This window comes from Mchenga conophoros, linkage group LG17 (assembly GCF_057382185.1).
Source record: "Mchenga conophoros isolate Kocher_MC1m ecotype Shallow Benthic linkage group LG17, M_conophoros_male_GT1.1, whole genome shotgun sequence".
NCBI classification, from domain to species: Eukaryota; Metazoa; Chordata; class Actinopteri; order Cichliformes; family Cichlidae; genus Mchenga; species Mchenga conophoros.
Window position 1 is genome coordinate 28,490,455 of NC_140542.1, and position 27,459 is coordinate 28,517,913.

The following is a 27,459-nucleotide window of genomic DNA, read 5'->3' on the forward strand; positions in this document are numbered from 1 at the left end:
TTAAAATAGGAAAATTACAAAGGGTTACAAATTTTGGGAAAGATCACCAATATGAAACAAATCACTAACACAAAATAGCAGCTGTTATATTTTACAGTATACAAACATTTGAACAGAATGATCAAGGAATAAAAATACTCAAGTATGATATTTACAAAAATTACAATTTGTATGAGGCTTTTTATATTAGGGAAAATTAAATAACAGCAACGGCACCTTAAGAGCATTCGTTGTGGTTCATGATCTGCCACATGAGTATTGGTTTTAGCTGTTTAATCAGCCTTTCAGGAAGTTACCTTTCCATAAATTAGCCACTTTACAGACCTTCACTTTGATTGGAAACCTGTGTGAGACTATTAAAGGCTTGCATTCATACAATGATACTGAATACCGTTTGTTTCTTTACAAGAATTCCTGTGAATCCTGGCCAAATGACTTACTCACTGGTTAGAACATAAAACCCATTGACTTACAGCCAAATATATCATTTTTTGTGACTCTACTGTAACATTTCCAACATGATATTTACAGCAGTTATCTTAGAACTGAGAGTTAGAATTTTAGGTTTTAAATGCTGTTGCGACATGCACAAACATCCCCACAGCTACTTTGCTGCTGATAGCTGAGAAACACAAGGCCACTTGGGGCATCATTAGGTTAGGTTCTGGTTATTCTAAAGTTGTGGGAATGAGAGTCTTGTAAGCAAACCGCATATTTATTTTTTCTAATCTGTGTAATGCTAAGTTGAAAGTGTCAAAAGTCAATTATGCTCTGATTTTTCATGTAGGGATTTTCCCCTCCCCTGATGATTTTGTTCATCTTGTTTATCCCTTTGCGTGGAACACCATTAATAACTAATATCAATGTTAAAGAAAAAAATGTGACTAACATATTCACCTAACAGACAAAAGATCACTGGTTTGAGCTTGAGAGGACACACAAATCCCTCAGAGGGTGCAGGAAAATGTGTCAAATCAGATATGCATATCCATCCGCTGTAGTGACCCCTTATAAGGGATCAGCCCAAAGAAGCTTTATTAATATGAGCGAAAACTGGATTAATCGGCAACTCTTGTCTCTTGTCAGGTCCTTTTATGAGCTAAAATAAAGTATAGAAGAGTGGTTGCAGTAGTTGTGCTACAGCAAGAACATCCCAGGTTCAAATCAACCAGCCAGCCTGTACCTGAGTAGGTTTTCGCCGTGTGCTCCAGCTTCCTCTTCCTCCATATTAGGTTAACTGGAGATGCTAAATTGGCTGTAGGAGTGAATGTGAACTTAAATTGTAGTCTGTCTCCTTCACCCCATTTCAACTATCACTGCCTTAAGAAAATATCCCCCATCCTCCTAGATTCAAAATTTACCTGTGGGCAAAATAATACCATGAAACAAAGATCCTTGATTTTAAAGTTTGGCCATATGAGGCATATTGTACCTAATATTCTGCTCTGGTCTGTGTTATTTAAATGTCAGGTTTACGCCACAGTTATTTAAAAGTCTGTAATTCTTCGAAACAAGAAATTATCATCAAAATATCATGTGGAATTACAAATTCGTTTTGGAACAGTTTTTTTCATTTAGAAAAATAAATATACATTACTTAGAAGCAACCAGTCTCTTTAAATATTAAACATACTTAAGCACAAATAAGCCAATCTGACATTACCGAGTGACCCAAAAATATTCCAGATCTATAAGACCTATAAATTTATACAGCACAGCAGAAACAAAACAAATCTGCAGGTATCCACATACAGAGTCGCTTTCCATGAAACAAAAAAACCCCAAAACCTATAAAATATCCTACTGACCACACACAGCCCGCCAGGGGCCACAGTTCCCTCCAAACTGGAGACCAAATAGCCATGTTATATTTGGCATGGCTCTTCTTTCTCTCATGCTACAAATATTAGCATAAGATTTGGAGCAGTTTGCTCAGTCTTACTTAGACCCTCTCATGGGGAAAACTAATAGTTACAGCTAACTGGGGAAAAGGTAGTTCAGCTACTGCACACAATTAGCACTGCCAGGCTGAAAGGCTATTTTCACAAAGGGAACATAATAGGCAGATTGTAATGACATTTTCACGCATATATTTTCTTTTCTGGGACATGGACACCTTTAGTTGCTGTGATAATCACCTTAATACCAGATAAGTACCTTTTTATGTCATGAAGGCCACATTTATGTCAATCCACATCGCTTGTGTTTAAGGTAAAAAGACCAGCTCGACACTTAAAAAAATTCTTCTTCTTCATCTAAAAAAAAGAAAAGGTCCCAGTCAATGAAGGCTACCTAAAGTGATAACCACCAAAGAGTTGGGTTCAAGTATATTCCAGGAGATAATACTGAATCACAAGTGTCCTCCTCACTGTCATTGTTTGCATGGCTTCAGAAATTCTGAACATGTCAAAAAAAACAATTTGCACTCCGTTTATGTGCACAAGACTTTGATTTCGAAAATGCCGAGATCTCCTCATTTGCAAAATCGAAGAATGGGTGAGAACCAATTAGATGCATCCAGTCTCCAATTTCTAGTTTATGTCATCTACAGATGGCGACAGATTCCACCATAAAATCCAAACTTGTCACTATCATACAGTCGTTTTCTGTATGCCACCCAATAATCCATGTTGGAGATTTGTGGCCCAAGTTCCTCTGTCAGCTCTTGCAAGCTATGGTAGTCCCCTGTGGGTTGCTTTTCACACCACTCCATTAGTTTCTTTACACATTCGGGTAAAGTCTGAAGACTTTGTATATCCACTCTGAGTAGAAAGCAACATTAACAAAAAGTGCTGGCTGTGATGAGGCACATTTTGTCCTTTGGATGCTCACACCAATTATGACTTTGCGCTCATGTTCCTGGCAAACCAGTGGGCCACCGTAGTCCCTCTGCAAGAACAAAATAAAGACAGACTGTGGATTAGCAATAATTACACCAAAGCAAGTCTATAGTAATAATAATAATAATGATAATAATATAATGCTTAAAATATCAGTTCACCCACAAAACAAACATATTTTTCCATTTAAGCCTTACTGGCTTCAAAAGGCTTAGGTGTTATTTGGCTCTTTAAAACACCTGCTGCTCAACAAAGGGAACTATTTCTTCAGTAGAAAGTAGTTCCAATAAATGGTGTTTGTTACACAATTGTGGTGAAATGATCCTTTAAGCACCGAGCATTCAGTTCACATCCATGTTGTTTTGCTTCAGGATGCATTTGGCGATTTGAGATCCTTACATCACACACGCCTTCTCCCCTTTTCCCGCCAGCACATATTCTGCTTTCCCCGGCGTCTTCTTTGATGTGCGAGCACATGTCGTTGTCCACCATCGGCATGATTACAGAGTTAAGGGCTTCATCGTGTCCAGTATCTGCACAGAGAAGGATACAAAAAACACAATAAGCAATTTGTAAAAGGAACAGTGGGTTTTTTTGTCATTAAAAAATAACATGGAAAACAGCATGTGGTTGAAAGAAGGCAGTACTTTTGGTTTCCCCCCATCCATACATGGTGCAGTTGGTGCCTTCAGGGATGCGACAGTCTTTCACGGGAAGATGAATGGTGGATGCACCTTCAGACACAGGGGCAGGACTAGAACCAACAGAAATCATCACAAATAAAAGCCAAAGCATGTTGCACGACCTTTCTTTTTAAATTTAAAGCACTCACAGTATTTTCTATCACTGTCTTTTTCTTTAACTAGAAGCATAAATCAGCTGACACTAGCCACTAACTGAGCACTTACTCTGCTAGCTTCAACATTACTAGGTTGGAGCCGTCTGGGCCACAGATCAGGCGAGAGACTCGTAGTCGCGGTCGGTTTTTAGACTCATCGAGGTGATGCAGACCGACCTGCACACTGTAATCCCGGAGATCTGGAACGCTGATGATTACAAGAGTCAGTGTAAGACAGAGTCATACAGTTTTTTTGAGTCGTACAGTGGATTACAGCCAAACGATGATTCAACTGACCGGATTCAATAGGAAATCCTGCCCAGATCTAGAGCAGCCTCTCTTTTAAACAAATCTCACAAAACTGTCTTTACAAATACTACTTTTTTTTTTAGTTAACACATTCCACTAGCTCTTGATATTTTTCAAAAATACACTTACTTTCTTAAAATAACATTTCCTGAATGGCAAATGTGTATTTTTTTCATAGAGAAAAAAGCCAAAAAAAAGGCAAGGCCTCAAGCACCTCGAGGCTCCCCGCTAAATCAAAATATCTGCTAAAAGCTGCTGATCTACACCATATGTATTACTTGCAGCATTGCAGATTACTACAGAAAAAAGGGATCTTTTTTTTTTAAATCAAAGCCAGTACTACACATGACAGAGACATTGCAAAAGGACAATATGATTAGTTCTGACATAAGCAACTGCAGGTTAAACAGCAGTCCAAAACATGCGGTCCCTATCTCAGGTCAAGTCTGTCTGGCAGTACGCTGTGCAGCCTTTAAGCAATTATAGATAGAAGCAGCAATGGAAGCATTTTTAAAGAAAGAAAGTAAAGTAAAGTCTGAAAAGGGAGAGAAATTACCAGGAGGTGAAGCACTGCTGGTCTGTCAAAACCCAGTTCTCTCTGATTAGTGAGCCACCACACAAATGGACCTTCCTAGGAAAAGGTAAGAAGGAAAAATGGATCAATCACAGTACACAGCATAAACATGGATGAAGGTCTAGGCTTCTAAAGAACAAAGACTGGAAAACACTTACTGTCTTTGGATGCTTACAACCCAGCTGCCATCTGTACCTCGCACTTGATGTCCTCCAACTATTCTGGTGTTTATGTGCACAAAGCATGATATCTTGGGCCTCGTTTGAACTAAGCAAGGAGATATAATTGATACTGTGTGTTAGACAGATGTAGTTTTTTTAACATTTCCATTGGAAAATATTTATCAAAACTTCAAAAGGAAACTATTTGTTCAGTTAGGTAAATATCAACAGACTGACTTGATCTACAGAGAGAGAGAGAGAGTTACAGAGGAAAGGAAGGAGATCAGAGATAAGCACATGAGAAAGAGGACCATTTTTGGTAAAAAGAAAGAAAAAGACATACTCACTATTTGTCTGAGGAGCCTTTGTAGCTGAATCACCTGATGTAAGTAAAGCAAAGTACAATATGAACATACACCCCACAGCAGCAGGGAACATACAAAACATGAAACCTGAGTAAATATGACAGCCTTTTATACTTTATAAAGGCTTATCTCTGGATCTAAATAATTGCTGGAGGCTATATTAGTCAGCAACCGCAACAAATAGATTTGCTCGAGACCTTAAAACTTCACGGAAGACGTGTTTTACATTATGGAAAATATTCAATGCAGCTTCACTGAAACCAGCCAAAGAACATGCAGGGTCCAGTGGCCCAAGTGTGTGTTTTCTCAAATGAAATGGCAACAGACTTTCGCATCTGTTTGCTGTTTGAGCATCGTGCATTCTCTGCCAATTGGACTAAACCACAGCGAACAGATTACGTAAGCCGCCCAGAAAGCTGTGCAAGAAAACAATTATGATATTTTGGTTGAAGTCAGTAAACGCTACGAAGCTAAATCACTTGTGTTATTTCAATGTACTACACCCACATATCAGCACTTCTTCTGTTCTAAATGTCATTACATGTTCTTTCAGATGTCCCATTTAAACAGTCCCAAAGGCTCTGAAAACTTCTTCTTTGTTTGATAAAAAGGAAGCACATTTAGTACCCCTCAGTTTCATAACAAGCTTCTCTGCCTTTAAAGACAGCCATGTTATTGATTTGCGAGCAATGCTTCTCTCCTGGGTGTTACAGGCTACCTAACACAGCCTTGCTGGTTAGCTTAGCACAAAATTAAATAGGGACATATATTCCTAAGCAGCCTTTAAAGCTTTTAAAAGAAGGTAATGCCCAAGTGCCAAAAACTGCAGTTGCTCTAATGGCCACTTAAGACAGGTTCAGAAAGCCAATCAATCCGCAAAGGCCAAAGAGGGTACAAAACATGGATGTAGCTTCTGGGTATGAAAAATGAACCCAGTACAGAAAGTCATTAGCTAAAACTTTTTAGCCAATAAGCTTGTGGTTTAAGTCAGACCCACCCTTTATAATCACATCTTTTTTCATAACCAAGATGGTGATCACTCATCTTGAGGTTTCAAAAGTGATCCATCTATTACACTGTGCATGCATACACTCCCATGTTAAATGCCCAACTTTGAAGCTAAAATAAACACATTTACAGCAAAGAATGAAAATGATTTGATGGCTAATAGCTAACATTTACACTGACTGTATGGCGGTGTTTCTTTTTATATATTACCCAAGTTATAAACATCAAATTTATGACTTAAATGTAAGCATTAGGAAGGAGTTGGCTGCCAGAAATGATGCTGTTTTGCTATGTTTGGGTTTGGCTGCAGTTAAAGTCACTCGGGTACATAGTTTTTACTTTAAGCTTGTTGTCATTAGCCAAATAATAGCATCTCATTTAATATAGTGAATTACAGAACCAATTACAAACCAAGCTAGTGTTAGCTGGCAGCTCTGCAGGTCTGCCTTCTCATCCAAATATCATCACATCCAACATCAAAAAGCCCAATATGGCAAAATTAAATATTTGTGGCTTCAAAGCTGTGGCCTCCAAACCACCGGATGATATAATAAACATCCATCTGTTCTGGAAAGTCAACAGTTATATCACACTTGTTTAGTATGTGTGAGTATTTAGTATTAGTATGGATGAGTTGTGGTCCTGTTGGTCTTTGGCTCTCAAAGCTTATATATTGGCACTGACTACACATTTACATACACACATACACAGATATCTTTCATTCTCATTCTACTTGGGTAAACACAGATATTATCTACTTACCGAAACTTACATAGGGTAAATGTTTATTTAAGGAACTCACAGTGTTTTAGTTTACAGTAATCCCAGGCCAGGCGGTTATTTGGACTGGTGTAACACCAAGCGCCGTGTCTGTCGCGATCTGGGTTCCTGCAGTAGTTCTTCTCCAGCCCTACATGGGACACCGTAGAGTGAGAATCCCCACTGTAAAACACACAAATACAGATTATCATATCCCATGTGTTATTTTGCAGAAAGACAAAAACTAATACTGGGTCATATCTCATAAAGGTGGGCACATGTGTACACGGAGTTGCACAAATGCTGTCAGGCACATATATTACATACACACGAAAGTAACCATGGAATGCCTAGAAAATTCTGACTCTGGCTCTCCTATAATGCAATGAATCCTCAACATTTGCTGCTTAGCCTGTAGAAGGAAACGCAGAGTTTTGCGAAGAGTGCTCATGGGAGTTCAAAAGTATGCAGTCTAAGCGTTCAGCAGGGTTCAGACCAGCAGGAACCACATCCTCTATGGAATGATGCAGTTTTGCTTCTGATTTGTAGGAATTTATATCTAATTGTGTGTCATCTAAGCCATCCACAATACCCGTAAAAAAACAGTTACTTGGTAAGAGTTCAGACACGCGCACACAAAAAGGATTCTAATCAACTGATAATTTGTAAGGGGGTGAAGACAATTCTACTTCCCAGGAGAATGTTAAACAATGTTGTAGCTCTGAGCATGTTTCCTAGTATGACCCTGAGCCTTGAACAGAGTAGACTCGCTGGCTGCATTCTACGGGAGGGAGCTGATTGGCTTTGATCTACTTTCCTAAGAAAGCACTTCCTGGGGTCAAGGGTCGGCTCTGGAACATGTCCATCTGTCTGTGCCATTTTGGCTTTTAAAATTCCTGTAAATTAAGTAATTCCAACAGGCTGACTTCAGCGTGAAGTAACGGCCTTGGAGCGGGCAGTCTTTCCCCCAGTATGGGTCACTTTGAGAGCACCCTCGGGTTTCCTCTCGTCAGCTAGATGAATAATAATTGGACCTGGTATTGACCCCTGTGGAACCCCTGATTTCCTCTTGCTGTTTGTTTTCAGTGCTTAGCCTCATTCATTTGAAAGGGATTTTCACAAGGCAATGGGAGCTAAGTTATCAACAAACACTCATCAAGTGAGCTGAAAAGAATGTCAATCTCTCTAGGAAACAGTTGCAGGGTTGCTCGGTACGGCTGGAGTTGCACTGGGAGCCAACAACAGAAATGCAACAAAAGTCTTTGCAGAACAAATTATTTCATTACCTGTTTATGTGATGTGACCAGTCTGCACAGGGAATCCCCGATCGAGTTATGGATAAAGTGCCCCGATAAGTCTCTCCATTCTCTTCATAACACTCTGAGATAGAACAGGATAAAATTATTCAGATGACTTTGTTAAAGCGCTGAAGCTTAGTGAGCCCAACAGCTGGTTAAACACCTCTTCATGTTGGTGGAATACTCACAAACACAAATTCATGTACTTGCAGAGACAGAGAAAGAATTTGGGTCTATGCTTGTCTTTGTGGTTTGGACCATTTAATATTATGGGTCTCTGTGTAAACGGTGTCTCCCAAATCTCATTATTTCTGGTCTTAAATAGAATCAGAGAAGGGTCTTTAGTTGCAAACTGACTGGCTGCTTTGAGACGTGTGTGTTCTACAAAATGCAAAGCAGAGAAACATGGGAAATGACAACGAGCAGCTATTGCCAAAGTCTGGTGTTGTTATTCTTGCATGAAATGGAATTCGTTGGGCAGCCCTTTGCCAAGTGGCTCAGTCTTATGAGAACAGTATTCTTCTACTTTACAAAAGCATGACATCTCTTTTAAAACATCTGTAGTTTGGAATTCAACATGGAAATTTCCTAGTAATTGATTGAATGTACTTTGTTATTTACTTTTAAAATATTCTAGTAATTTTAGAAGAAAAGATCGACACTTTTGCAAATATATATTCTCAAAATTAAAGACTGAAGAAAGCAATCTGGCCCTGTCTAAAAGCAACAACATTGAACACTTTAGAATGTATTTCTTTAAACTGATATAACAAAAAAAGATTTAACAAAGCCGATTTTGGCTTTATGTCAAATGAACCGGGCTTTGAGCCATAACCTTTACTCAAAAGTGATGACAAGAATCTAAGTTGTTTTTACAATACATTTTTTAAAACACTAAATAAACACGATTGGCTGTGCTTGCTGTTACTCCCTTTTTTATACAAAGCAAACAACTGCATTCCCCAAAACACTGAGCAATTCTCAGAAATTAATTTTCATAGAATTTACCTGCTTTTTGTGTAGCCTCTGCACCACATCTGGGGATGTGGGTGCAATTGGCTATCCTCTGATTAGGGTTTGTAGTGAAGCACCATGGGTAATCTGCACCATCAGGATTGCGACAGTAATTCTCTCTGAGGTCTCTATAACACACACACAAACTACAATTTAAATGATGATGCCAATGATCAAGTACTCTTCTTGACATTCCTGAGAGAAGTGAATCCATGTTGTCAGCAGCTATGAAGCAGCTGTTACTCACTTGCATTTGTAGTTCTGCGGAAGAAATGAGTGGCTATGTGGGAACTGGGAATCCCAGCGCTGGCATGTCACACCTTCCGGGGTGACATTCATTGTGCCTTGGTAGTCTGTGCCCTTTCCCTGGACACAGGAAGTTGTTACTTCAACATCGGAGTCCTCGGTAGGGTCTGAACCTGAAACAGATAAATGTCATTGTAAGGTGGAAGCATGCAAAAAAAGAGAAAGTCACTGAAAAAGCAAACTGTAGTCAGGAATGAGGGAGGAAGAGAAGGAGGAGAATATTAATCCCTACAAGAATGTGTCATGTTTAACCTAGAGGCAGATGATCAAAAACAGTAGCCCTTCCCCCTGCTTGTATAGTAATAGAAACTTACTGTGTGTTCATACCAGTGGTGCCTGACATTCTTTCACGTATGGACATCCACAACAATGAGAAGTTGGTTAACTTGCTGACAGAACAAGTCGCAGAGCTCGAAGCCTGATCTTATTTATACCTTTGCTTCAAAATTAAACACTGACATTATGATTCCTGTGAATTTCTCTATTGCAGGCCAACTAAAGAAAATGGCAACAAACCCAGTCTGATTTGGTCGATATTATCCACTATATTATCAGACTATTCCAAACATCTTTAGATGGAATTCTGGTGTTCCGCATAGCAGTGCAGGGGTAGCACTACACAGTGAGCAATTTCCAGATTTCTGTCTTTGTTTCTTTAGCCTTTGACAAATGGGATGGGGGAAGACGGAGGAGGCGAGGGAATGTTTCGAGGTTGAAACGAGAAGGCGTGTGCAAAAGGATTCTTTGGCTTGATGTAATGCATGCCAGTATCTGTGTGCACAGTGTAGCACAGGTCAGTGGTTTTTATCTTTCTAAGGGCAGGCATTGAGGGATACACACATCTGGACAAATGCAGATGCTCGCTGTAAATCATAACCTGTACAGTAAAGTCAATGCGTGTATGTGTCTGACAGAGACAAAGAGAGATGCTCTGTGAGGTTGTGGGTGTGCATATGGGAATATTTCAATGCAAATTCTCCAATTTCGCAACATCTTTTCTAATTTCCATTGATTTCATTTTCCCTCTGTCTTTTCAATTATATATAAAGGCAACATGTTATATATACTTGTCCCCGTATGGGACAAAACTAAAAAAAAAAAGTTTAACTAACATCCAGAATACAACAGTGTATAACAGACACATACTTTAATTACTGAATTATATATACATATATTTATAGGGAGAGAGAGTGGGTGGAACAACGTGCAATAAAGGGTCCAGCGTGGACTATAACCCAGGCCCCTGGAGAAGACTTTGGGCAAATGGTTCATCTGCACAACCCAGTTAGCTATACCTGTCTGTTATAAAATGCACATTCATACCTAGTATCACTCAGATTTCCACCTTCTCCATCTTCCAGGACAGTCATTTTTGATCAGAGAATGACCCCAGAAGGGTTTCCTTAGTGCAAAACCTGGAATCAGTAGGAACTGTCAAAGCAAATATCTCTACTAGCACCTCTTAAGCTCACTGTTTAACATTTTAGATCCAACTTCTGGAGGCAACGCAAAGATGCCAAAAACTGCAATTCCTGGGTCCAAAAATGAATCAGTCAAAGGCACACATGTTAACATGCTTAACGTCATGTTTACTGCCTGGTGTAAAAAAACAAAAACAAACTTTATATATATAATTTTCCCCTTTGTGACAAATATATGGGCCTTTTTTTTTAAATATAACTCCATTCATCCATCCATTCTCTTTGGCTCGCCGAGGGGATGGGGGGGAGCCTGTCCCACTTGTCTTAGGGCGAGAGGCAGTGTACACCCTGGACAGGTCGCCAGTGCTGCAGGGCTAACATAGACAGACAACAATTTGCACTCACATTCACACCTATGGGCTATTTAGAGTTACTAATTAACCTAACCCCACTAACTGCATGTCGTTGGACTGAGGCAGGAAGCCAGAGTACCCGGAGAGAAGACCATGCAAACATGAGAAAAACATGCAAACTCCACACAGAAAGATCCCGGCCTGACGGTGGAAGGACCTTCTTGCTGTGAGGCAACGATTCCACCGTGCTGCTCATCTGTTTAAATTGTATAAAGGCTCAAGGTTATGCATTACAAGGGGCTTGGCCGATGTAAGCCACAAACAGGTGCCAAGTACACTTCTATCTGTCTGCTAGAGTTTGGGAGGACCTTTTTTTTTTAACATAATCTTTATGCAAATATCTGACAACAAATATGTTTCGGAGTGTGCTTACTTGTACTAAAAGACTGTACAAGAAGTCTGTTCTAAGTATATTGTATTTACCACCAAGAACAAAGATACTACTGTCTGTTAGATGCACTCATACGAATGTGCTTTGCTACCGTAAAACTACGATCTCTTGTCTAATCTTGGATTGTGGGAAATCACGGCAGATGGCAACAGCCATAATGTGAAAGTTAAGGCATCAAAATAAGAGCCCACCAAAAAAGTGTTACTTTTATGGCCACGCAATATAATTCACATCCATCATTCTCCTGTTCAACAAATCATCCCTTTACCCAACATGCCCTGTAAGGAAGCATATGCAACTGTTTTGCTCTTTGTGCATTATTTCAGGTCTTTTCTCTAATTTCTCTATAAAATTGCATCATTTTGCAATCAATGTTTACACCACTGAAACAACTTTTAGACTTTCCGATTGCAATGTGCGGTATTTTGGCATAACAGCCTCTATTGTAGTCCTCCACTTTATAGCCCTAAATGGCTTCAGTAAAACACTTCAAGCTTTGTGAAGTTATAACTGCCCTCTTGCAAACAGCCTATTTAATGTCCCTTGCTGAGGTAGAATGACTTGGAGCAAACGCCCACATGAAAACACCATCCGGATAAACAAAAGTCTCCTGAGACTTTGCTGGGGAGAAGGGGACCATTTTTTTTTTTTAGCTCAGTTGACCACAACTGCTCCAAAGACACCAAAACTTGTATGTATCGATTCCCTGTTGAACATTTAAACAACTTGCTTGTGGTAAAAACCAAATCCAAAAACCAAAGCTTGCTCAATCATATGTTCACTTCTGAATCCTGTATTACATTCTTACATGTGTGACACATAAATGCTGCAAGGGTAATGCATTTTGAACCAATATAAAGTCATAAATCCGAGTAAAACAATAATTTGTTGCTCTCAGTTTGTTTGAAGACTTTGTCCTCAAAGCCCTAGCCTCAGATTTGGAGTATATACAGTGCACAGTCTCTTACCACACACAGTGATGTTACAGTACTCCCATGGAGTTTTGGGATCCATGGTGTAACACCAAGGACGGAGGCGGTTATTCGGGTTCCTACAGTAGTTGTCCTTTAAATCTTTGTCCCGATACCTGAAAAGAGGGACAGAGAATGTTAAAAAAAGAAGGTGGATTTAAGTAAGCCATAACAAATCATGAGATTTACCTCTCTTTTTTAAGCCTGTGTCATGGATGTGTGCTGTTGTTATCTGTGAGAAAGATTACTATGTGATCTGCAGCTTACTTCTTGGGCTGGAAGGGGTGTTTGTGAGGCCTTGCCGAGTCCCATCTCTGGCACTCTTTGCCACTCTCTGTATGGTCCATTTTGCCCCGGTAATCCTCCCCGTTACATGTCATGCAGACATCTGTCAACAAAGAAGCAACAGTTATCAAAATGTTCTTTTGCCTATGAAGGAAATCGAAAAAGAATCGTGTCTTTTAGAAAAAAATGAACCACGCAACGGATAAATCTCCTTTGGTTTTATTTGTTTAAATCTTATTTTCTAGTGCTAATACTTCATGGGTCTCACCTTCTGAACACTGTGGTATGCCACACTCCTCAGCTCGTACATTGGGATCTGTGGTGTAGCACCACGGACCACCGGGATCGTTGTTAGGATTCCGACAGAAGTTGTGCCTCAGGTCTTGCGTTGGGTACCTATCTGGATAAAACCTACAGGGGTGTAGACACACATAACTGAAAGTGTTACCTGATACTGTAAGCTGTATAAATACATTTCTGGGAGTACTTGCACACTTGACTGCTCTGGTTTTGTTTACAGTACCACACCTGCACGCTAGTGCTCTCAGTAACAACCCAAATAAATTCAAAAGGCATTTACATTACGGCGTATGCCTCCGCTCTGTGAAATAAGATAGCAAGACCGGGTTACATTTTACATCCTCTCGCAGCAATCTTATGCAAATAAGGCATCAATATGCCTGCTTTAGCCAGATTTGCACCTCCTGCACAATCACCTTAGTGACTCCAACCACATCTCCCCTCCTTCAAGTATGAAGCAGCGAAACTGTCACAGCACAGCAATCTCCAATAGCACAGAACACCGTTATGCACCACTTGGAGCATCCCATGCAGGTCTTTTGCTGGCTGCCCTGTGAACATGTTTAAACCTAATCCCCAATGGCTCCATGTAGTGAACAAGACTTTAAGAAACAGAACCGTCCAAGCAAGTCTGTACAGTCCGGGGATTCCCATACTAAATCGACAGTGTGGGAAATTTGTCTTCTTTCGTGGCAAGGCGACCAAAAGCCGGTATGTCAGCAACTCCCTGATACATGCCGACCACTATCCCCCCTCCCACCCAGGGAGACATTGAAGCAAGGCAGAAGAAAAGGTGAAAAGAAACAAGTGAAGAGACTGATTCCAGTACACACAAAAATCTTAATGGAGTGAGCAAAAGGGAATAAGTTCATTGTTTAACTAATGACGTAAGAAACAACTTGCAGGAACAATTAAAAAAAGTAAAAGAGGTAGAGGCCACCCTCCCTTTAGCAGCTTGTCTAAAAACTACCTCAGGCAATGACTCTTAAGGGAGTCTGCTCTGCTTTCCCCTTTGTGCCCAGAGGCTTATGCAAGATTTCTCTAATAATGTACAACATCAGTCAGCCCAGAGGTGGGAGAAATCACAGGCATCTGACTTGGTCAAGAGAAGCTGAGTGCAAAGGAGAACGAAAGGGAGGACCATTAAAATGCATAGTTTTACCTACATGTGTCAAAATATAACAGGCCATACACCAAGTTCTCACTTATGCATGTAGCCCAAACTAAAACAAAAACACTTGTTCCCCTCCAAAGCAGCAGTTTCCACGGGCCAAAACTCACATCTGCTGAGTGTAAATCAAAAGCTCAATAGACTGTATCTCGATCATAATACAATATCCTTAATTTATAAATGGAATTACAAGGTTACTCACTTTGCAAAAAGAAAGAAAAGTCTGCATCTGCTGAAGCTCTGTAAAAAGGACCCAGCATGGGAGCAAGTTAGTCATAATGATGTTGTGCTAACAGATGTTGACCAGCTATTCATCTCCTTGCCAAAATCTGTTCCCAGCGGAGCACAGGCAGACACTATGTGCACATGCTTCATTCTCGGGGACGACTAAACATATTGGCTGGATTTGGGATAACACTCAAGATGAAATCTAGACCTGAAGTAACTGCTGCAAAATGTCTATCAATACCCACACCTGGTGGAACAATGCTGTGATTTAGTACTAGAGCATCCGAAGAATAAAGCAGTCGGAGATTAAAGCAAGCAGACCAAGACACAATTTATCTTTGTGCATAAATAATTACTTCTGGAAGCAAGGTGCAATGGGAAACTCTGTGCCGAAAGGAAATGATATAAAATTAAAGAAATTTGCTACTTCAGAGAGGGTATGAGAACTCAGTCTCATCTTTTAAATATGGCTACAGCTTAGTCTGGCTTGGCCTGACGCTATCCAAATGTGACAACATCTGTGAACCAGCACATCTACGCCTACAGCATTGCTCATTAATTAATAATTAAATCAACCATGCACAGCTGTATTTTTCTGTTTCCAATTTGTATGGTAAGCAAACTCACTGTAGTCACAAGAATCTATGCAGTCTTGTGAAAAACTAACTACACTCCACCATTAAGTAGCTTGCAGAACCACCTTTAGCAACAACAACTCTGTATAACTTTATCAGTCTCTCATATTGTTGTGGAGGAATTTTGGCTCACCCTTCTTTACAGTGTTGCTTCACTTCATTGAGTTTTGCAGTTTATGTACAGCTCTCTTAAGGACTCGCCACAGCATTTCACTCAGGTTGAGATCTGGACTTTGACTGGGCCATGGTAACACCTTGATTTTTTTTTCTTTTTCAGCTTTTCTGTTGTAGATTTGCTGCTATGCTTCAGATTGTTGTTGTTGTTTCAGACAAGCATTGGCTGTCATACAGATGGTCTCATATTTGACTCTTGAATTAATTGATATACTGAGAAGTTCATAGTTGAGTCGCAGCCTGCAAGGTGCCTAGGTGCTGTGGCTTCAAGAGCCCCCATCATCACCACCATTTTGCTTGACAATCAGTATGAGGTTTTGTTGCTAGTTTCTTGCTAGCTTGCATTTTGGACAAAGTCTCCTCTTTGGTCTCAGATGCCTTTTAAGAAGTCTTGTTGTTTGTTCAGATACCCCTTTGCAAAACCACTGCGGTTTCCATATGATTAGCTAACAATTTTAGCTGCTAGCCATACTTGTTCAGTCTTTCTGTAATAGCACTATCATGAAATGTATAATTTAACATTCTAACTGACGCCTATTAATTTTTACTTTGTGGATAGGTCTACTGTTAGCCAACTACTAATGCATACTTTTATCCATTTCAACCAAAGACTATTTTGTACTCTCACTGGTTTAATCGGTTTCCATATTATTAGCTAATAATTTTAGCTGCTAGCCATACTTGTTCAGTCTTTCTTTAATAATAGCACTATCATGAAATGTATCATTTAGCATTCTAACTGAGGCCTATTAATTTTTACTTCATGGATAGGTCTACTGTTAGCCAACTACTAATGCATACTTTTATCTATTTCAGCCAAAGACTATTTTTTACTCTCACTGGTTTTATCAGTTTCCATATGATTAGCTAACAATTTTAGCTGCCAAATGATTAGCTAACAATTTTAGCTACCGCACTGATAACCTCCTAAGACCTGAACTCTTCCATGGCATGCATTTTTAATTTCTCTTTGATATTTGGACATATTGGGACCCGATGAATGTAAAAACAAAGAATTACCAAAATTTTTTTTTTACCCGATTTTTGTTTCTGAGAAAAATGAGATCCACATATGAGGATATTTGTTTAAAATTTCAGTAGAACAGTGGCAGTATAATGTCCTCGTAAGTGGATATGAGGCCCTTGTAGAGCAAAATTTAGTATTTTGGTCTAGACAACCCAAAATGTGATGTCCACATTTATGGATGCCAGGTCCTAGGAGGTTAAATAAATGTTTTCGAAAACAGAAAAATAGTTCCCTGTTTTTTAGAATAATTAATCTCTGTGCAGCGTGTTGCTAATCTCTTTTTCCCTATGTTTTGAAAGGTTAAACTTTCAAAGGTTAAACTACTAAGATGCTAAATATTTTCCATTCAAGAAAATCATAAATCAAAGCTGTAACTATGCGTGTGCCTGTAGCTGAGAGCATTCACTGACATCCCATTGGAAAAATTTGTAGAAAAACAAAAGAAAGTCCCTAGGGGTACAGATAAATGATTACAATATTATCTATTATTATTAATACGAAGAAAAATATTCCATTCTCCACGCTTGGCTGGACATCAGTGCACATTTCTTTCGGAGCCTTGGTTCAAACACTAAATATAGATAACAGGTGGAAGTCCCTTTCCGGGAAGGGAACCTCCTGAGAAATCACCCCTGCCCCACACTGATCAGTCAAGCGTGAAAATAATAGTTACCTGAAACTCAAATGGTGCGTGGTTCATTATGGTGGTAATTCTCACACAGCGGGATAGTCCCATGTTAGGTAACCCACTAAATCTTCCTTAAGTAAGCTCCCTGTGACCCTCCGAAAGTCAAAACGGTAGAAGTCCCCTTCTAACTGAGAAGGAGACTGGGACCATGTGCCAAATAAACAATGACAAAGGATTCAGAATGTGAATAACTGCTTCTTGAAATGAAAATAGGACTTAAGGGGAATGTGGAAGAAGGGGGGTAAAAATGGATCAACATTTCATTCTCTTGATTGTATTACTGACCTTGTATTTTCTCTCAGTAATATTGTGGCTTTGTGAGCTCAGCTGGACATCAGACAGAACATGACTTCAGTCTATAAGTCTTTGCACCTTCTTTCTTTCATTTTTACCTCCATTCTACTTTTTTTCACACTGCACTTCTTCAAACGGTTATTATTACCCCCACCCCGCCGCCTTAGCTGCAGTTAAAATATCTTATAACTAACGAGCACCACTAATGAGGCCCTGGCACAGAACCATCTTTGCAAATTCACTGATTTTGCCTTGCTGTGCCTGGGAGAAAACATCTTCGGGGATACACCTGATGGTCTGGAGTGCTCCAAAAAAAATAAACAGCCCCACCGGGGAGGAGGTGGCTACATGTGTTGAAAGAAATCTGACTTAACTCTGGATAAACGTTCAACTGTCTCTGAGCCTCCGCCTTCCCTTAACCCCAGAGGTGCAAGGGGATGAACTGAACATCAATAAATCAGCTTCCGAGGCCTGTTCAGTGTCAGACACAGAGAAGGAGCATCCAGGAAGGTGGTGGAAGCATGGAGATTAGAGACGCAAGCTTTGAAGCCTGTTGTTTCAAATCTACAAGAATCTGGTAAGGGGAAGTGAATGATTAACATGTTCTCTTCCTTAAAAAAAAACCCTCTGGTGTACAGCTGAGTAAGGCATCACAAGTAACTCTTCTTCCTCGAACACGATCTGAATGGAAAAATGCACTTGCTATTGACTTCCCTGTGTAAAAGACGGGACTCGGAGCATCCCAATTATAGCGTAAATCACATCAGCCGAAATGGTAGGTTCCAGATGGGGCTGCGCTGCTCCCTTTCAGTTGCATTTCCTTCTCTGTATCTGTGATTGCTCACCAATAAAGGCATAAATTTAAAAAAAGAGAGATGACTTACGTGTGCTCATTGATGTTATTATCTGACCAAGCTTGGCAAGTGATATTTGACTTTGTCCATGACCTCCTTCCTCTGTAGTTGTCCATGGTGCCAGTGATACACTCCCTTATGTAATCTAAATAACAGCAAAGGCATAAAAAAGTATATGTGTTAATTCAGATATAATTCCTGCAATTAAAAGTTAATTTGCCTTTACAGCCTTGACCTCCTGGAATTTATTTTCCCATATATGGTACATTTTGTATTTTTGTTTTTTCACAGCCAGCATTTAGTAGATCCCAGCTTGTGTGTTATTCCCTAAACAGACGACTCCCTAAAGTTCATTAAATGTCACCGGGGGGAGCTTTTGTAAATTCTGTAGCACAGTCTAAAGTGCTAGATTCCATAGCTGACTCTTGAGAGAGCTTTGCGCTCTGACTGTAAGCAATGATTTTTTGTTGTTTATATTCCACTTAGGTCTTTGACGTGCTTTTGCATGCGACTTTCCCCGCTGGGGTGATTAAACAGCGGGGAGGAGAGGTGGCTCGGTTCCTTTTATTGCATCAACAGAGAAACCAAAGACTTAAAAAACTGAGGAGCAATCAGCAATTACACATTTTGCCCGTGTAAATACCTCCCCGCACCTGAATGTTCTCATGAGAAAAAAACAAAAAAACAAAAGCGAATTACATCGAATTATTTTTGGGGCTTTGCCATTTACCTTTTTTTTCGTATAAAGTAAAGTTGATGCTGGCCTGCTTCTGCACATTGTTGGTGAAACGGTCAAAAGGAAGCAAGTGGCATTTCTTGCTGTGCCGCTGAAAGTTAAAGGCTCTGAAAAACACCCAGGAAGTAGTTGAGAGATAAACAACTGATAAAACAAGAAAAATGTGTAAATACCAGAAGGACAACAAGAGGATTGAGGAAACCTGGTTATAAAAAAAACCATGTGCGGGAAATCAGATAAACACAGGAACAAAATATAATTCACCTGCAGTTGAAGTTTTTCTTCACTTTGCATTTCCGGGCACAGCGTTCCTCTGAGTTGCTGGTTCGTATCAATGGGAGCTGAGGACAGTCTGTGCAAACCAGCATGTGGCTTTCAGTCTTTTCATACCTCTGTAATAACTGACGAGACTTTCTGCAGCAACCTGCAAAACACAAGGACACAACATGAGATCTGCACATGTTAAAACATCCATTAGATCAGATAATAAGCCTGTTTACGCCAAGGATCACCTCATAATGGAGTTGCTCTTTGGTTTTTAACGTCTTTTTAAGCATCCTCGATTAAAAGCCAAGGCTTTTAATTTACAATGACAACATTTCATAGTTTAGCATCTGGCTGAAACCTTATCCTTAACCCTAGATGAAATCACTGCTCATCTTTTGGATTTTAAGAGGTTAAATATCATTAATATCGCCATAAAAGTTGCATATCTAACTTGTAAACCAATTTTGTTTTATTGTTGGACTTTGATAATATATAGCTGGCAACTACTTTTGCCCCAGAGATTTTTTTCAGGGTCTTCTAATATGACTGCACGTAAGCCTTAAACATTGGCGTCCTTGTGAACACTGTATAAGTGCTGGCTGGCAAGGACTGATTTAATCAGTGGTCAGTCTGGGAACCCATCAGCCCATCATCAGGAGTCATCAGGCCGATGACCCCTGGGGATAATACTATTTTAGGGCTGGCAAATGTAATCCCTCTTTTGTTGTCTACATTGAATATTTACCTGCCTGTAACCAAGGTCCACTTAAAGGTGATGTTCAGTACTGCTTGGACTACAAGCAGAAAACACAAAGCTTCTAGCACCACATATTTTGTTCTGCACCTGAAGACTGGTCACAGATATCTTCGTATGAGAATGCACAATGTTCAGCTCTGTGAAAGCTGCTTATAAGACATTGAGGTGGCATTGTTCTTTGAAGCCATTAGCATTTAAAGCCTCACTCCACTCAGGGGTATTAATAGCATTTGGGCCGTTCTGGTAATCGGATGGATCACAAATTGTGTATGCCAATTTGTAACCACTGTTTTTGATGTGGGCCAGGGATCTTGGTTTCTATACTGCATCTTCATTAACAAAGTATAAAACCTTAGTCATGCACTGCTCTAATATTAGTGCTGTTATTAAGGAGCTACTGCCAAGAACTAAAGTTTTCTCATGGTGTCACCATTGAGGTTATCAGGCAGCGTGACGGCTGGTTTCAGCGAGTTGGCATCAAACAGGGAGAAAAGATGAAATTATTTCCCCATCATCCAGTAAACTGGGTGGCCAGCTGATGATGAAAACATCCTTCAAATATAGTTTGCTTCAAGCCTTGTGTTTGCTGGCACGTCAGCATCCACACACTGAAGTGTTTTGTGCAAGTCCGGAGCTGTTCCAAGCTCAGCTGTTCTGCAATTCTTTAGATACAATGTGCAGCCTCAGCTGAAGTAACAGGTAAGTCAGGTTATGTTTCAGGATAAAAAATCAGTACGAAAAGTGGCCGGAAGCAAAGCCCTGCATCAGTCTGAGGTGCTTTAAATGAGCAGATTGGGCAGCCAAAAAAACAAAACCAACGGGGGGTGGGGCAGATCTTGTTTCATAGGAAAACTTTAACATCACTCATAATTTCTACAATATAGTAAAATTTTATGTATCAAATTTTATGCATAGTCTCTCAGCTATTGGCAATTGGCTGGATGCTCATGTGGAAAAATGGAAACGCTTCAAATACACAATTCATTCTTGCTTTATTTATAGGCATTTGTTGAGAGCTTTTTCCTAGAAAGAAGTACATCAAAAGGAAATTCTACTATCGGAACAATGTGGCATGATGCATATGAGCTCCAACTGGGTTCAAAAGCAGGACAAAACCATATTTTAAAGCCTAAATCCCCCTAGTGATGCAAATCATTCATTTTTACGGACTGGAAAAAGTTAAGATCCCGTCTTTCAGCGGTATGAAACCTTTCTGTAAAAGACGCTTCTGAACATCTTTAGATGGGTTGTGTGTCTGCTCACAATAGTTTCGAGTTTACAATTAAGAGCAAGTGCAACATAAATCACACCGGAAGATCTTATGCTACTGAATTACAGCTACACGCTCCTGTGCCAAGATCCGACACATGGCGCTGTGTGTGTACTTAGGATATTGTAAACTGTGGAGCGTTTAGAGGCTCCTCGTGGTTGAAAATGGTTTTCGGGGAGGACGTGTTATTAATGTTTTTGGGCTCCACTGGACGACATCTGGCACGCATCACAGTGTTGTTTCAGCCCTGATGTCTGGCCAAGCTGCTCAATTAGATTTCACTTAGTCTCTTCCTCTCCTTGCACTCAGCTTTCTGCTATCTCCAAATCCTAAACATTTGCTGAGGTTGAAGATTATAATAAAAGGTGCTCAGTGAGTGAAAGACATCAGATTTAATAAGAAGAGGCAGCTGCAGGTTAGAGGAACAGCTCGGAGTATCTAGCTGAGCTTGAAAAATGCAGATAGCTAAGGTGAAATGCCGACACTCTGACCTCAGAAACTTCCACTTAGGTGCCCTTGAGCAAAGAATTTAACTCTCAGCTGGATAAGCGTTTTAGTCACGCTTTCCTATGTAACAATACCTCACTTTGTAATAATAATAATCATTATAAAGAATATAAATGTTAGGACAGTGCAGACGAAAATCTGTATTACATGAACAACAGGAAAGTAACAGGTTAAAGGTGCGCCTCTGTCTGGGAATTACGCAGACATTACATCTGCTTCAGAGAGCGCAAAATGTGGTAGTGGGCTCAGCAGCCAGATGTTAAACCCTCCACACACACACACACACACCTCCCCTCCCTCACACATATACGCACACACACCTTTTCCATCTCTCTCTCTAGAAACGCACGAAAGGGCCAGCCAAAGTCCGGGCCGCGCATTACTTTCCCCTCACCTCCGGGCCGGTCAGATGTCAGGGTCGGCACCCCTGGAGGTGGTAACTACGGATTCAGTGGTCAGATGTCAGCGGGGCGGATGTGACTCTGGACAGCCCCCAGATAATCAGCGCTTGGTGAACATAGGAGCAGCCCGCACGGTGCTCGTTTACAAGACCGGTTGCCGTGTGTGAACCCCAGGCTGTCTGGCATCCTCTCTATAGCTGGCATAAGCCCAACAGACACAGGAGTGTCTATTACTAAAAGGACCACGACCAATGAAAGATTTTCATGACAAAGAAGCAGAGTCATTCCAAAAAAGTGCGCTGGAACGGGTTTGAAGCTGGAATTTAGAACCGTTCACGTCCTCAATGTGGAGGCAGAAACTTGTAGATCCCGTCTTAATTACAGAAACTTTAATCACACCAATGTGAACTCTTGAACTATTTGCTGTTAGAGCAGCAGGTAAAGTGAAAAGAGTGATGATTTCATTCAAAGTCTTAAAGAGCGCAAAGGTTATAAAAAGTTGATTCCTTCTAAAAACCAACAACAACAACAAATAAACAAACCAAAAAACAACAACGTAAGTCATTATTATTTTCTCAGGAACTTTTCTGAAGGAGGTCTGTGATCAAAGTCATTCAATAGCACGAAGTGTCATGGTGTGCAATTAAAAACTGATTATTTGTACAAAACGAAGTGCAGCTACAAACTTCAAGCAAAAATCACGACTGTCAGAATCCCCCTTTTAAAAAAAATAACATAGAATTTCTCCACCTTTCCCATTTCCAACTTTTAATTTTTCCCCTGCAAGTTTCTTCACTCTCACTAATTAATTCTCAATTTCTCTATTCATTTCTCACTTGAAAGCATGAAAAGCAGAGACGGAAAACAATCAGATTTCAGCCAGTTCGTGCAGATATTTATCATCCACTGGAACCGTTCAAGTCCTACCTGTATCCACAATAGTGAGCAGAACACAGAGCAAAGCCTGATAAATCCAAACGTATGTCCTCATGGTTAAAGATTTGGGTGCAAGTTAGAATCCGGATTAAGAGAGCGACGCACTCGGAGCTTGTTAGAAGTTCTGAGTGGCTGATGGTGAGCAGAAGACTTATCTTCCTCACACAGATGTCACCTTCCCAAAAACCCACACGTCCTCGGGTCAACCCCCTTTTTCTCAAGTTTGTACTATCAGCGTCTCTCTGCTGTCAAGCGCAGCAGGGCAAATAGCACGACTTCCGGTTAATCATTTCAAATTAAAACCAGATGCCGTTCTTTTTTTAATTTCCAATTTTAAACGGAAGCAATGGATTCTACTGTCAACCAATAAATAAGGAAAAGAAAAACGAATTAATGTTACATATAATCCGTTTTTGGCAACTCATTTGGTGGTTGCTGTGTAGAATTTAACCTTTAACTTTAAAAAGAAGTTTATAAATTGTAAAGAAATAACTTAATATTGCTTTATAGATCTGCTGTTAATCTGCCATCGACATGCAGGATGCAGTCTATTTTTATTTATTTATAAGTTCATATAAACTACTTATTACTCGACTACATTAAACTCATTTATTAACAATTTTTTAGTAGCTACATTTAAAAATACTTTATGCATCATTTCCAAAAACAGACAACTCACTAACTTTTGCACTTGGACCATCTGCTGCTGAGAAATCCGTGACTGCAACTAATTATGATCTAACACTACTCTGCATGGCCAAGGTGAGGACCTTTATTCATGATCTATGGCTAAATTGTTGTGATTAAGGTAAAAGATAAAATGATACAAATTCAAATTCAAATTTTATTTGTCACGTACACAGTCATACACAGTACGATATGTAGTGAAATGCTTGGACAACTGCTCGTGACCTAAAGAAAACAAAAAAGGAAAAGGCTATGAATAAGATAGGAAATAAATATGAAAAATTAAAAAGGGTAAATTTAACTAGGAAGGAATAAAATATAAATTAAGGTTAAAAATGAAATAACTGTACAACACAAATTAGAATGAAGGGTAAATTTAACTGGGAAGAATAAGATAAAGATAAATATATAAATTAAAGTTGAAAATAAAATAACTGTACAACAAAATACACAATACACAATATAGAACTATATAAGAATGTATGAAGAAATCTAAATATAAATAAATATATACACAATAACAGCAGCTGTACAAGTATTAACCGGAAATGAAGAATATAGTGACCAGTGTTGTGCAAAACCAAAGTCCAGAAAGTCCAGTGTGTGTGTAAGAACTATATATGTGGGTCAGTACTGTGTGGTGGTGTGATTGAGAGACCGTATCGCCTGCGGGAAGAAGCTCCTCCTCAGTCTCTCTGTGTTGGTCTTCAGGGAGCGGAATCGCTTTCCTGACCTCAACAGAGAGAACAGTCTGTTGTTGGGATGGCTGGCCTTGGTCCAGCACCGCCTGCTGTAGATTGAGTGCAGGTCAGGGAGCTCGGAGCGGATGGTGCGCTCAGCTGACCGCACAACCCTCTGTAGAGCTCGTCTGTCCTGCATGGTGCTGTTCCCGAACCAGGTTAAGATGTTTCCCGCCAGGATGCTCTCTATGGTGCACGAGTAAAAGTTCCTGAGCACCTTGGAGGGCAGTTGGAAGTCTCTCAAGCGTCTGAGGTGGTAGAGACGCTGTCGGGCCTTTTTCACCACGGTGTTGATGTGACAGGACCATGACAGGTCCTGCGTGATGTGAACTCCGAGGTATTTGAAGCTGTCCACTCTCTCCACTGGGCACTCGTTGATGACGGGGGTCTGGTAGTTCCTCTCCTGCTTAGTGCTGAAGTCCACTATCAGCTCCTTTGTCTTACTGACGTTTAGAAGGAGGTTGTTCCTCTGGCACCAGTTCTCCAGATTCCTAATCTCCTTCAGGTAGGCCGTCTCGTTGTTATCAGAGATCAGGCCCACCACGACGGTGTCGTCAGCAAACTTGATGATGGTGGTGGAGCTGGTAGTGGCCACACAGTCATATGTGTACAGAGAGTACAGCAGGGGGCTCAGAACACACCCCTGGGGGGCTCCAGTGCTACTTGGTAGAAGCTGTTCACCCTTTTACATCAGTGGAGCACTGAGGCTGAAGTGGCCATAGTGTGTTGTCTTGAGGCCATGCAAAAATAATTAAAGGACCTTTATTGGTCTGGTGATCATGAGGCAAGAGCTTTTTCTTGAAAGATCCCCTTTTCTGTCCCTCCTCACTTGCCTCAGTGTGGCTCAGCCAAAAAGGCAGATGGGATTCTTTACATGTTGCATCAAAGAGATCTTGGCACAAGGTATTGATTGCATCCTCTGTGGATTAGCCAGTTGCAAAATACCTAATGTACCAGACACAGTGCACAGACATAAAAGAATACATAAAACAAGGAAGAAATAGTTCACTTAAATTCCCTGAAGCAAGACACTGAAACTGCAGCAAATACTTTATCTCTGAACTCCAGCCAATTGATACAAAAACACTGAGTTTCTTCAGTCATTCAGCGTGTCAGTGCATGTCCGTATCATAACTGTCTCTATGATGAATGTGCTCCTCACAGTGACAAACATGCCACCAAATTTGCACGGACTCGCCATCACGGGAGAGCATCTTCTTTCAAAGGCATACAGGGTCAATTGTTCTCAGGGAAGTCAAATGACAAAAATGAAAAATATCTGTCAGGGACTGAGCGAATCAGACAGGATAAAAATATATATGAGGTGAAAACAGTTCCAAGAGTCATGGCGTATGGTAATAGCACATTGTAAAGTGACCTTACACAGTCCTAACAACTATATTATTTGCTTTATAAAGGGATACGATTGGCTGGAGCAAAATGCAGCATAGAACTTTCTAATGTTCTCTATCTTTATTATTGTTGCACTGATCACTGGAGTTTAAAAGTGCCATAAAGGTACAATAAGGTCACTATAAAGACAACACTGAGCACCACAGGAACAGTATAAATCCCTATAGGGACGTTATAAGACATGAAATGTGTGTGTTTAGGTGGGGCAGCTGGAAGTGATCCTATTTAGGTACTAGAGTACAGAACTTTTGTTGGGCTCTAACCCTTATTTGACAGGAAATCCACACTTCAGCCGTTAACAGGCGGCAGACTTAAAGCCCTCCAGAGAGAGCAGGAGGGGGAAGAAATGGTTTGAGGTAAATGCCAGACGCCCAGCCCTCCCTCATTAAGACGCGTGCAGGTCATTTTATTTCTCTTTGGTCCCTTTGCTTGCCTTTCGTATGCGTATGTGGTACAAAAGTGTACCAGCAGGTGTAGAGGTGTGTGTATGCGTGCGCTCAGGGGGCTTCAAACTGGAACTCTGTAGGCCCTGGCAGCAGGCGTGTAGGTGCGCTGTTCAGCATGCACACAACCTGTCAATCAGTGGTAGAGCAAAGAAGAAATCCAGACACTCGAAATCTGTCTTGGAGGAAATTTCTGTAGATTGGTACCTTTTGAATTACAGCGCGCCCTGTCCCATGTGCTTCACAAGCCTTGCGTGAATAAGTTAGGTTTGACAGCTGATTATGCATCAAGGGAGGAGATGTTGGAAGTTGGAGTGCGCTTTCATAACAGACCAAAGCAATGGGAGTATTGCCTTCCACAATTTATTTTTTTCACTCCAGGCCTGGTGCTGAGGAATCCAAGATGTCAGTCATTCTGCAGCACTGTTAATGAGAGCAGGAGATGTTATGTATGATGTATATGATCGTTTTATTTAAATACAAGTTTAAGACGCAATCAGTGTAACTGACATAAACTTCACAACTGCCAGAAACTACATGGCCCAGTTCATGACAGCGTGTTCACAAGCTACTTTTTTTTTTATCTGATAGCAAGATAATTCTCAGATGACTTCAAGCTGATGTGAGATCGCCCTTAAATTCCAGCAGGCCAATGTCATCCAGGGGAGATAACGATAATAATTGCAACCTTGATCTTTCTCGAGTCCTTTGGTTCTGCCACATTAAGAAAATACGCTTCCAGGCAGAAAAGAAACAAATGTGATTATTGATTGAAACAATTTTCTTCTTCCTATTAGATCTCAATCTCTACTTTTGTTTAAAAAAAAAACCCCAAACACCAAATGGGCTTATTTTCCCGATCAAACGCTGAGGTTGAAATGGTAAAATTTTATTTTTATTTTCCTATATGGAGGATTGAACGTGTCAAATCAAAAAAGGGGGGAAAGTTAGAAAATTACTTAATAAATAAACTCATCT

The 27,459-nt window shown here is 40.3% G+C and overlaps 1 protein-coding gene across 1 annotated transcript; it reads right to left on the reverse strand.

The window, feature by feature from the left end:
* hgfa (hepatocyte growth factor a) lies at nt 1-23,348 on the reverse strand. The gene is made up of 18 exons (XM_085252624.1): nt 23,190-23,348; nt 19,325-19,484; nt 19,055-19,167; nt 18,355-18,469; nt 13,222-13,364; nt 12,936-13,056; nt 12,666-12,784; nt 9,414-9,585; nt 9,161-9,312; nt 8,141-8,234; nt 6,898-7,037; nt 5,070-5,102; nt 4,720-4,828; nt 4,544-4,618; nt 3,749-3,886; nt 3,488-3,594; nt 3,240-3,373; nt 1-2,889 (listed from the first exon to the last, which is right to left on the reverse strand). The coding sequence occupies exons 1-18, from the start codon at nt 23,251-23,253 to the stop codon at nt 2,722-2,724; spliced, it is 2,157 nt and encodes a 718-aa protein (XP_085108750.1). The 5' UTR covers nt 23,254-23,348; the 3' UTR covers nt 1-2,721.
* Nucleotides 23,349-27,459: the final 4,111 nt, after the last annotated feature.

Excerpts from the sequence above, each read along its gene's own strand:
- hgfa (XM_085252624.1), bottom strand. The coding sequence starts at position 23,253 with ATGAGGACATACGTTTGGATTTATCAGGCTTTGCTCTGTGTTCTGCTC. Across the intron at positions 19,485-23,189 it reads GCTCACTATTGTGGATACAG|GTTGCTGCAGAAAGTCTCGT; the intron begins GTAGGACTTGAA and ends TGTGTTTTGCAG. Across the intron at positions 5,103-6,897 it reads TTACTGTAAACTAAAACACT|GTGATTCAGCTACAAAGGCT; the intron begins GTGAGTTCCTTA and ends TACTTACATCAG.